The following is an 11411-nucleotide window of genomic DNA, read 5'->3' on the forward strand; positions in this document are numbered from 1 at the left end:
GTATCAATTTGACACATCCATTGTGCAGCACTTTGGACGCACGACTTGAAGAATAGTTTAGATTTTGAAGATGTTAAATTTCACTTGTTCTAGGGGTTGTGATATGGATGTGGACTCGATCATTGGTGGGGATATGGTTTGGGATAGAGACTTTGCATATGAACAACTTCGTATTTTGGCAATCAATATGGCAACTTCTGCTAATTGAATATTATGTAGCCTTTAGGCTTGTTTATCCTTTTCCATACCAGAAAAGGAACCTCTTTATCTCTCACAGTCATAATATATTAAAAAAAATTTAAAACATAAAAGCCTAGGAGTTATAATTTTAATCAATTGTTGTTTCATTATTAGATTGCTTGTCACAAGTTTTGCTAAAATTTTCTGCTTCAAGTTATTACTTGTTGGTGTCTCTGTTCTTGTTAGGGAGGCAATTTACAGATTTTCTGAAACCATATTGGTTTGCAGCAGCTTGACCCCAGTCATAGGAAAGGTATCTTGGCCTAGAGTTGACATCAGGACATCTCATACCATTACATACATATACACACATGTAGAATCTATATTTAGAAAGCATCTCTCGATGCACACTCCTCGTAGAACAGCAAATTTCTACTCGACTACATCAACATACTAGAGTTGATACCTGTCGAGATACATTTACCAAGGTAAATCAGCAAACAGGTACATACTTTTTTTTTTCTTCCAGCAGTATTGAAAACATTCCTGATTCAACAGTCAGGGTCGGCCCAAATCTTAGGCGACTGAGGCGGTCGCCTAAGGCCTTGGCTCAAAGAAGGCCTACCGCAGGAAAGGCCTCAAAGACAAAACAGAAAGAAAAAGGGCCCTCCTTAGTGAGTTCACCTTAGGCCGGCTTACTGTAGAAAAGGCCTCAAAGACAAAACAAAAAGAAAAAAGACCTCTCTTAGTGAGTTCGCCTTAGGCCCCCAAATGCATTGGGCTGCTCCTGTAACAGTCGCAAGCATATGCTGGCCTAAGCTCATGTGTTTGATACTGGAGGCATGACAACTCATTTTTGAATAAATGAATCATAAGTCAGGAAGAACATGCACAAAAACACAAATTTTAGCAACACACATAGAGATCGATAATTGCCAAAATTTATAAATACTTAATCAAAGTTCTTCGTATACAACTGCAAGTAACCGAACCTAACTGCAGTGCTGCATCAAATTTACAGACAAATACATATGAAAAAAAAAAGTAAAACATGGAGAACAGAATTCACCAGCAAATGACAGATTTCCTCCCAACAAAACAAAGAAAAATTGTTTCAGCAATGCACATCAAAGCTCTGCAGTATCCAAGCGGATTTAAAATGTTGCTTTGATTCTGAGATCAGGTGTACGAAGTACCGTACAGTTCTATATACAGTGGTATTATGGTGCCTTTCCCTATAAAGCAAAACATAAAGAACATCATGTAAGTAAAAAAATATAAACAAGAAAGAAAGAACAAAAAAAAACAAAAAAATAATAGTAATAATAACACAAGCTTTGATATTAGAATCTGCTTCTATTATTTGGTCTTCATGGACTAGGAACAGGCATACAGACCTTTCTGATATAAAAGAAGGATTAAACAGCCTGTCAATGAAATAAAACTATGAGCATCTCATAGTTCTCCAGGAGGGCCTATATAGAAGACTTATTTCTAGTAGAGGGATGGCCACTTCGGCATGCAGAAAAAGCCCCCATGATTGGTCCTATTTAATGGGAATATAAAGACTATAACCATTGACACATGAAAATCAAACAACGAAAGGAAAAAATGGAAATTTAAAGTTTCATGTTCTGTATCGTATTCTTATCTGCTTTACCTTCTATTTACCTTTCTCTGATGAAAAAAGACACTGCAATATGTTGAACAATGGAGCAGTGGTGCAGAGATCAGTTGCTTGATGAGGCAAAGCTTTCAAAACACTAAAGAAATATAATAAAAGAATGGGTCAAATGCAATGCTCTGTTTGACAGCCAACTGACTTTTCTAGTCTGAAAGCATTTCTTGCAAGTCTGGAACTTCAGATCTGATGAAGAGGTTATACTCCTGGTCTGTTCCATTCAGTGAGCCCCCTAGAGGTGTATTTTCTCCATAATCAAAGTCCCTCCAATCCGACTCCTCATCACTAGAAGGATTGTCTGTCGGTTCCCCAATACTTCTAGTTGAATTAGACTTCCCATTTTCAATTCCAATCTTTGACTGAATGTGATAGGTAGTTGCTGATTCTTTCTTGGAATTTTCACATATACATGTTGAAGGGTTTTCATGAAATTCTCCTCTACCAGGTCTAACCTCATTGGGCTCCCCCATGAATCCCTTTTGACAAGTGCGGACCTTGGATGCAAACGCTTCCCAGGCCATGCAGGTTCGGTTCAGAAACAGAGAGTACAGTTTCTTAGCATTTGGTCTTATGGTTCTCCTATGTCCAAAATATCTCCTACAGATTGAGCATATCCTAGCAGGTGAATGGAGTTGTTCTTCATTATCCAATGTAAGCACAATGAAAATGGAGACTTACCTCCGACCAGCCAACATCCTAGCCATGTTCCCGTTGTTGTTTGTTACAAATACATCGCTGCAGTCGCATACAATGAAGTCAAGGGCAGCCATGCGAGATGAGAATGCTGCAAATGGTGCCAACTCCACCTTGCTTGCTAAAGTTTCTTTCGAGTGAAAGTTAGGAAAGACTGCCTTCAGAGGTGCCAATGTCTCCTCTCCCCCATAGACCTCACCAGATGCCACATAGATGTGAACATCTTTGCCAAACCCCAGTGCTCTCAGCAAAAGGCCTACCTCCTCAGGTGTCAATGGGCATTTCCCATGCCTGCGTTCCTTGTCCGAGTTGCTTGTCTGCAGACATATTATTAAAGCAACTAGTTTCATCCAGATAGAGAGGTAATAATTCTTGAATAACACCTTCACCAACAAAAGGAGTACTGCTGGCCTTACATGCAAGGTTTTCCACCTCTTGCGTATGGCACCCAATTCTGTCCTTTCCTTTTCTCCTCCTCCATAATAGCACCCAGAGAAGGCAAGCATATCAGGTTCAAATCTGCCACAACAGAAATTTTCATTTATCACATGACATTCTATAATCTTTATTGAATCCTTGGCTGCATAGAAGTTTTAGAGGACCCGATTGCATATCATGGTAATGGACCAATAAGTATCTGAAGAAAAAAGGTTCTTCCACAAGTAGCTCCACTATTTTATGGATAATAGTAACGCAACATGTAACACTAGTTTCTCATTTCTCTGACAAAGTTGAGTAATTTAATACATGTGCATATTGTCATTTAGTTTAAATAGGGAAGAAAAATTTTATCATACAATCACCTCTTTGTCATAGATTTTGTAGAGCAATTTCACAAAATTTTTCACAAGAGCAAAAATTTCACAAATGTTGACTCCTAAATGTAAGGGAATGAGAAGGAATGAGCATGTGATGCTCTCTGTGTGAATAACTAAATACTGGAAAGGAACATCAGGTGGGGTATGGCTCATAATTTTCTTCAAAACTGTAATTTCTTGACAGCAGATGATTCTTTTGATTATTAATAGTATAATATATAAAATTGAAAGAATTGTCAAAATGGAGAAACATAATAGAGGAGAAAAAGAATAAATGGAAGAAAAAGAAAAGTCAAGCGATATAGTGGTGGAAGAAAGATATGCGAAGAAGTTTGTTTGAAGGTTTAGGAAATTTTAGAGTCAGAAGATTCACTGTTTGCAAGCAAGGGTAGGAGCAAGGAAAGGTTGACGGTCAGGAAAGTGCAAAAGAACCTTTCATCTTACGCTGGAAAAAACATGACATGGTTGACTCAAAAAATTCAACTTGCCTCAGTCAACTTTTTTTCACAATATCAAGGGAAAGGTAAAAGTATGGCTCAGATACCAGCATTTACAAGTGGAACTCAGCAAACTATATATCTTCAGATTCTAGATCTTTTGATGCTAAAACCTAAGAAGACTGGCGAAGGGACTAGAGCAAAATAGAGAATGAAAGGAGAATGAGGCAATGATGGATTAAATGTTGTTCACAAGTAATATTTGGTGCAGGGAATGGAAACAGGATCATAACCTGTGAAATGGCTCCAATATCATTGTGTAGCAATCTCTGTTTCTAAGTGCAGAGCAACTAAATCATTTGAATAACTATGCCACAAATCTATGTTGAACTACTAGCTTAGGTCAACTCGTGACCACATCAAAAACTTACCTCAGGTGAAGGGCAATAAAGTGCTTGCTTCTTGCCTTCATTCTCCGAATCAGCCTATCGCCCATTTCCTGTATAGGATCTGTAAATCTAAGGGCATGATAATTAACTCTACATCTCAGTTTTTGAAGATTAGTCTCCAACTTGTTTGAAAGCCTGTAGTCGAACTTCGTTAGCTGAACAATCTGCATCATCATGAGAGAAAAAATGTTGGTTTTGCATGCATGCATAGGTCCAAATAAGCAGGTACTTCTTTACCATAGGATACATTTAGACAGAAGAAATTGGGAAACCATACAGCAGTGACTAAATCTAAGTAAGGATTGAGAACAACATCAAAGTAAATCCTCAATTACAATAGCATTGCAACATGAAAAAAAAAGGACATTAATCACATACATTTGTATTCTTGATGTCTATTATTGTATCTGAGAAAACCCTATTTTCTGTAATAAGACTTTGAAATAATAAAGAGTTGCACCTTTAGAAGTTTAGCATAAAACACTCGCTCAGCCTTAACCAATAGCCATATTCCATATTACAAGGTTTAGGCGTTTAGCCTTATGGAGCAGTATGTGATTTACTAAAATTTGAAAAATGCATGAAGACTGGGTCTCAACTTAACAACACCCACAATACATGTAAACTTTAACTACAGTTAAAAAATATAAACAAGTCTCAAGAAGTATCACTTCAAACAAGTAATCTTCGATCATATTTAAGCACGTACCCAAAATCAGTTTGAGCAGCAATTCTAAATTGAAAAAGCTTTTAAATCTCATAATTATTCTGAAACTGACATAATATGGCAAATGTAACAACTTAATACAAAATAAGTTCAATATATTCTGGTATACTGTTTCTTCATATGCTGCTCAAAATTTTCACTCAATTACTCAGATGCCCCATACGACTGCAGAGATCAGCTCAAATTCCAATTACCCATAAAACATACAATCAAGCCTCTTTGCAAACAATATATAAGACTGGTCATAACCCATCCAGTAGGATGAGGGTATGCATCTAACAGTGGTAAAAAAAATAGCCAGACCATGTGGTCTAGTATATGCCCATCCTACAAAATTTCCAACAAGAATATATCATGCATCATCTATGATGTTGGTTCAGCCTATGTCAAATAAGATTTAAAGTAGACCATAGTATCATGCTCATATGACGAAGTATGAGTTGAGTCCATGGATATATCAAGTTTTCAAATTTCAACCAAATTGCCACTAGTTATTTGAGATAAGTTTTCTAAAAAATATTCTATTGGAATCATAGGGAAAATATTAAAACATTATGTGCCGTTGATCAACCACCTCTCCCCCACTTATCTATTATTGATTTTTATCTTCCAAACTCTATTTCAGCGATCTCAACTTGATTGTCAATTAATCTCAAACTTTTCAGTCTAACTGTGTATTTGCACATGGCTATATAGCAATACAAGAAAAGGTCCACCTTATCTACTAATTTACCAGAATATCGTAATGTTCATAGAGAGCCTAGATATTATGGATAAAAGATGCCAGTCACAAGAAATGACAATAACTTATTCCATTTATGTTCATGATAGAATGTTTTCTGCAAGAAAAAAAAACAATTATGCTCATGATAGGACATCATGCTAGCTGATCTGGAAGAAGCTTGCCATGGAGAAAAATGTTGCTATTAAATTTGAATACCATTGGAGAAACAAATCACAAGATTTTGAAATACAAAATAATTATTAGTATCATCCTTAAATAACTGCATCCCCTTGGGATACTGGGATGCATCCATCAAACTTATTGTGGATCTATCTCATAAAATTTACCAAACAGAAAGCCAACATTATGACAATGCAACTTACAGTAAAGATTTGTTAGGTCTGATACTTCATTAATCCAGAACATGAGTAAAGAAAACCTAATATTTTATAGAGATACACACATACAGCTTGCATTTTTATCTGTTTCTCATAATAAAGCTAAAATATTAGGAAGGCAACGAAACGGATATGACAAACTGACATCAAAGAAACTAAAAGCAAGAATCAGAATTTATATACTACACAGCTAAAAACTCACATGCTTTTTCAAAAGAACAGGTAAGACTCGAGTTTCATAGCATGTTGGTGCACACTTCCTTGGAACACGCATTGTGTAAGGGGTTCCAATTACTTTTCCACCCTTTTTGGGGAGCTGTTTTATAATTTTAACATCCTTTGAGAGAGAGGATATGAACCAGTCAACATCGAAGATTTCAGCAAAATCACTGCACAATAGAATCATAAACAAATGCACAAAATGTATTCAGTGTACATGTTTGATGACTTGTTTTATCAGTGCTTCATTTGTTTCAGAAGCTAGAATGAACAGTATTTGGAGCATACCTAGCATCCTTCCAGAATGATTTCTGATCCAGCTTAGGAACCACAAGCGTCGCATTCAAAATGCGCGCTGCAACAACAGCATCTGTTATCTGAAACAACCAGAAGTAGCAGCAAATTTTCCATCAGTAATCTTATGCTTAAGTTTTGGATATTGACCAAATGGAAGAGCAGAACAAGAACTAAACCAGAGTATTTTGGTGATGGCTAATATGAAATATAAAAACCATTTAGGACTCTAGCCAGTCCTCCATTTTTACACTGGCATAAAGCATAGAAGGTAGGACTGATTAGTGCCCAACCTTAGAGACTATCCCCAGGGCGAATAGATGATCCAAGAGAACCAGGGTTAAACAAAAGTCAATGGAGAAAGGATCCAAGAGTATCACCGATGGTGAATTGATTTATCTCAGAGCACCACATTCAAATGAGAAGGATGAGGCTGATGGTGTCCAAAAATGTTTAGGAAAATGGTTTGAAGCAAAACATTCCTTCTTACCGGTAACCAGAATGACTAAATTTTGTGACTCTTTTCCATTATTTGCCAAAAATGGCATTATTAAGTTTGCCTTCAACGAATTATGGATCATTATATTGATTGCACATTCAAACAAATTATGCTAAAAAAAACTTCTATACGAACTACATTTGCACCACGAGTGTTGCTGTATGAATAAGACAAAATGCTGTTCACCTCATTTTGACCACATTCCAAATAATAACAATGACCATTAACTCATGAAGGAGAGCTAGTTCTCCAAAGAGGACCCTAAAAGGCAAACTATACATAAAGTGAGACAAATAAGTGATAGAGTTTAAAATGATCATAAATATCATCCATGATGAGTTCAAATTTCAAAAAAACTTATGTTAATGGAAACTGTAAATAAGTGACTACCAATTGGAACAAGACAGAAAATCTTAAAACATTAGGCCTAACACCCCAAAACTGAAAAACAAAATATTTCAGTTTCAGTCAGAACTGCTCCAAAAACGGGCACAAGTTTGGAAGTTTGAGGTGAAACTGACTTATGTGGTCAACTTTATTTGAGCTATTTATGCCAATTTTGTTTATATTTTCTTTAGAAGAATCATATCGTTATTCAAGGTAGTTCCATGAGATTTGAAAAGCTTTTGGGAGCACCAGTACATTCCAAAAGATTTAGAGGAAGAGTAAGAAAAAAAGATATTTTAAAAAATATTTTTTTACTGTCTCCAAAGGTCTCATGAAATATGGATAACTTTAAATTGACTTCTTATTACTTTGTTGACTTATTAGAAATTCTTCTTTTTTTTGTTATTTGATTTTTAGTTTAAATTATTTATATATATCAAGACTGTATAAATTGGATCTGAATCACCAAAAATGCCGAAGATGAATAAATTGAAAGTTGAAACTCGTTATACCGGAGAAACCAAAACCATATTTTCAATGTTTACTTTTAGCTTATAGGTACATTTTATAAGTGTAATTTCAATTTTACTCAAAGTAGACCTCATTACATAATTTTCAGTACATTTTTATTCATTACAAAACACAAAAATACAAATTATTTAATTGAAAACAAGTATGGAGTTTACCATCGAGCTCATGTTCGGACGGAATCGTCCCTTGCCACTTAAGGGGACAGGGGTTCAATTACAGTTGGAGTCAACCCCAAGGGTAGGGTGGGTAAAGGATAGTAAAGGTAGTGATTAGCTCCTCCTAACCTTAAAAAAAAAAGGCAGATTGTGAACCTATTAATATAGTCAATGCGATCAAATAGTGAAATACTAGATCATCCAATCTGAAATACCTACTGAACTACTGAATACTTCATAAAAATGCTCACTGTAAATCTGAAGCAAAGATGAGGTAAAAACTTCCAAGACAAGTAACAAAAATTTATGAATTTATCAAATTATCTCATGCAGTAATATCTATCTTGCTTCACCTTTTTAGAATAGCATGATATGGTTCTCAAGGTTAAGGCACATTATAGTTCAAAGACAGAATGACCTGTGGATCTGAACCAGCATGTTTCACAAGAAACAAAGTGAGGCTAAACATGCTCACTTGACAATCCTGATTAAAATGAAAAAAATACATAACACGTCCGCAGATAATCCTGAATAAAATAAAAAACAATATATAACAAGTTATGCATGAAAGGATTTTTCTTTTTTTCTTTTTTTTGTTGGAGGGGTGGGGGGGAGGTTGGGGGTAAAATGCATGAAAGACCTTTTAAACAGAGTAATAGTAGCAATAGACTGCCATAGACTGAAATGGACAGCAAACAAACTTTAAGGAAATGATTGCCAATGAAGGATCTATGTTGCTCCAATTGAGAATTCTTCAAACAATGATGACATAGACACAGGATTCCAATGATGACTTAGTAATATCAGGTAATTTGGTGATGCATTCAGATGGATTCCTAAAGAAAAGGAAAAGCAGGCATAAGCAGGAGCATCTGCAAATAGAAGTAGTGCACATGATCTGTCATAGAACTGGGAGGATTGAAGTAGAAGAATGTACTAAAAAGTTGACTCTGCCACGAAAGGATTCCATGATGTCGAACAGATTGAGATTCAGAGCTTCTGTAAAAGATGTGATAAAAAGGCATAATATATTGTTACAATGTAATTTGAGGCAGAAGGTTTGCAACATTATACAGAGCAGTTAATGATCATGTCGGTGATAGGAATTAAGATCAATTCAAATCAAATCTATCACTGAATTTAACTTCATGGGCAAGGCAGACATTGTGGCCACTTCCACATTGGAGTATCTTGGGAGGATTGCTAGGAGGGCAACATCAAAAAGAAGTGAGTAAAACAAGCAAGAAAGCAGCTAGCAACTACAAGAAACATGTTTCCCATGATTATGGTACACTGCCGGAAATCTGTCTCATATCAAAACAGTGATGGTGATCAATGTTTTCCTCTTTGCCTTTAAGAACATCAGTAATCCAATCTGGGACAGAGATGGAAATATCTTAATATTTTAAGTAAAAGGATGGTCTAATGATGTGGAAAATAATTTATATTATCAAACTGCAAATACAATCAGTAATTCAAAGGTCAAGTTCCAACGAACTTATCATAGATCATTCAACAAGGTCAAGTTCTTTTCCCATAGAAACTTCAAAGCCATAGCTGGTTTGGTCAAACATCACCAAATTCATGGTCCCGATCGGACTAGTTTCAGTGAAAAGTTCCCATGGAATTCCAATTGAATCAAAATTATCCCACATAAAATACAAAAAAAAAGAAAAATTTTTGAAAGAAATGTATTGACACCAGAACAATATCTCACCCCTGTTCGCTGCTGGTTTAATCCTCCACTAGTCGCGATCATCAAATACCGATTGGGTTGAGTGATGGCTTCCTCTTCTGTAAAATAGAAGAAATTAACCAACTACAATGACGCGAAACAAATACCAGTTTGCTTAGAAAGAAGTATAATCAAATAGGATAAAAATGAATCAATAGTATGATTTAAAACCAAAAATTCAACCAACACAAAACATAAACCTCAAAATCATCAATTTCCAAGTAATCTGTGCATTCCCTTTGCAAGTTTCCAGCAAAACAACACCAAACCAAATCAAAAGCTAACACATACTCGCAAACTCACTGCTCGCATTGCTGCATCCGTAGAAGTATTTGGCCTGCTTCGAACCCCAGAGATCACTCACCGGACTCCCCCCTCCACTCTATATATATGTATATAAAATTTAAATAAAAATCCCAGCTGAACAAACTGTCAGACATGGACACATTGAGATCAATCGAGATGATGAACAAAAATACGAACCGGAACACGAAAAGGATCCGCAGCAACCACATTCCTCTGCAGCTCCACCGGATTCTTGAGCAAACCGAAAATGGCAATGAGAAACTCGAACAAAGAAAAGAGATTAAGGGAGAGAACGGATGGAGAGAATACCAGGAGGGAGGGGAGGTGGGAGCAGCGGTGGCAGAAGAGAGGATGGGGGAAGGATGGGTGGTCGGGGAGGGGCGGGGCGAGGAGTGAGAGGAAGGCGAAGACGACGAGGAGGAGGAGCGCGGCGGTGGAGAGGACGTAGGTCGGCGGCACCGCCGGGATCACCCACCGCTCGGGGTGGCGCCGCCGCTGCAGCCCCATGTCTTCCTTTCTTCCTTTCGTTATTTAGAAAACTCTCTCTCGTTCAAATATAAGCGCGACGACGACGACGACCAACTCTCGTTCTCCGGCGACAACGATTCCATTGGAAAAGAGGAGACCTCGAAGGAACCGCGACTCGGGGAGCGAAAAATATACAGGGGGGAAGTACAGTCTGGTGGTTGTTTTATTCGTTGGGTTGGGGGTTAAAAGGTGGCAACGAGGTGGCGGGGAAATTGTGACGATGATGGTTGAGATAGGGGAGGGAATGGATGGACACATGATCGGTGCACCAATCTCGAGACAAGATTGAGATGAGTTCTTTAAGGGCGTTGTGGGAATAGTGGTTTGGATCATGGGGGAGGGATGGCCAGTTTTAGTTGGAGGTTGCCCGACTTTTAAAGCAAGATCATTTCATTTGTGGGTTTCGACGGTGTCTTGTGCTTTTGTGAAGGTTTGGTGATCGACTTCCTTGTTTTGAGGAATTCCATGTACTGCAAGCTTGAAGTATAGGCGAAAAAATAATAAAAAAAAACCCGGTGGAAAGTACGATACGGTTGGTTGACTGGGTCTATGCTGCAATTTTGGAAGGGTGGTAGTTATGGGAGAGTCACTGACAGTAGTCAGCATTTCTTATCCAAAACAAGGATAAGAAGCACAGCACAAACCCTTTG

The 11411-nt window shown here is 37.2% G+C and overlaps 1 protein-coding gene across 4 annotated transcripts; it reads right to left on the reverse strand.

Moving 5' to 3' along the window:
- Window positions 1–1118: 1118 nt before the first annotated feature.
- Window positions 1119–10934, reverse strand: LOC103708736 (O-fucosyltransferase 16-like). Of its 4 annotated transcripts, none has more exons than XM_089929400.1 (10): window positions 10543–10934; window positions 10411–10464; window positions 10219–10309; window positions 9910–9986; window positions 6615–6703; window positions 6310–6496; window positions 4241–4422; window positions 2540–3073; window positions 1841–2458; window positions 1119–1415 (listed from the first exon to the last, which is right to left on the reverse strand). In XM_089929400.1, the coding sequence occupies exons 1-9, from the start codon at window positions 10738–10740 to the stop codon at window positions 2008–2010; spliced, it is 1863 nt and encodes a 620-aa protein (XP_089785526.1). In that variant the 5' UTR covers window positions 10741–10934; the 3' UTR covers window positions 1119–1415; window positions 1841–2007. The 4 variants fall into 4 exon arrangements, with proteins under 4 accessions (XP_089785526.1, XP_089785528.1, XP_089785529.1 ...); XM_089929402.1 differs by having other exon boundaries at window positions 2540–2871; window positions 2971–3073; window positions 10411–10934; XM_089929401.1 differs by having other exon boundaries at window positions 1296–1415; window positions 1852–2458.
- Between the last annotated feature and the right edge of the window lie 477 nt (window positions 10935–11411).

Source organism: Phoenix dactylifera, chromosome 3 (genome assembly GCF_051530095.1).
Source record: "Phoenix dactylifera cultivar Ajwa chromosome 3, Ajwa_hap1_PhDact_Kaust_v1.1, whole genome shotgun sequence".
In the NCBI taxonomy this organism is placed as follows: domain Eukaryota; kingdom Viridiplantae; phylum Streptophyta; class Magnoliopsida; order Arecales; family Arecaceae; genus Phoenix; species Phoenix dactylifera.

Bases quoted from the DNA above. Each gene is read 5' to 3' on its own strand.
- LOC103708736 (XM_089929400.1), bottom strand. From the start codon at position 10,740: ATGGGGCTGCAGCGGCGGCGCCACCCCGAGCGGTGGGTGATCCCGGCG. The intron at 10,310-10,410 runs GTTCGTATTTTT...ACATATATATAG, and splicing joins CGGATCCTTTTCGTGTTCCG to AGTGGAGGGGGGAGTCCGGT. The intron at 4,423-6,309 runs GTGAGTTTTTAG...ATGATGATGCAG, and splicing joins CTGTTCTTTTGAAAAAGCAT to ATTGTTCAGCTAACGAAGTT.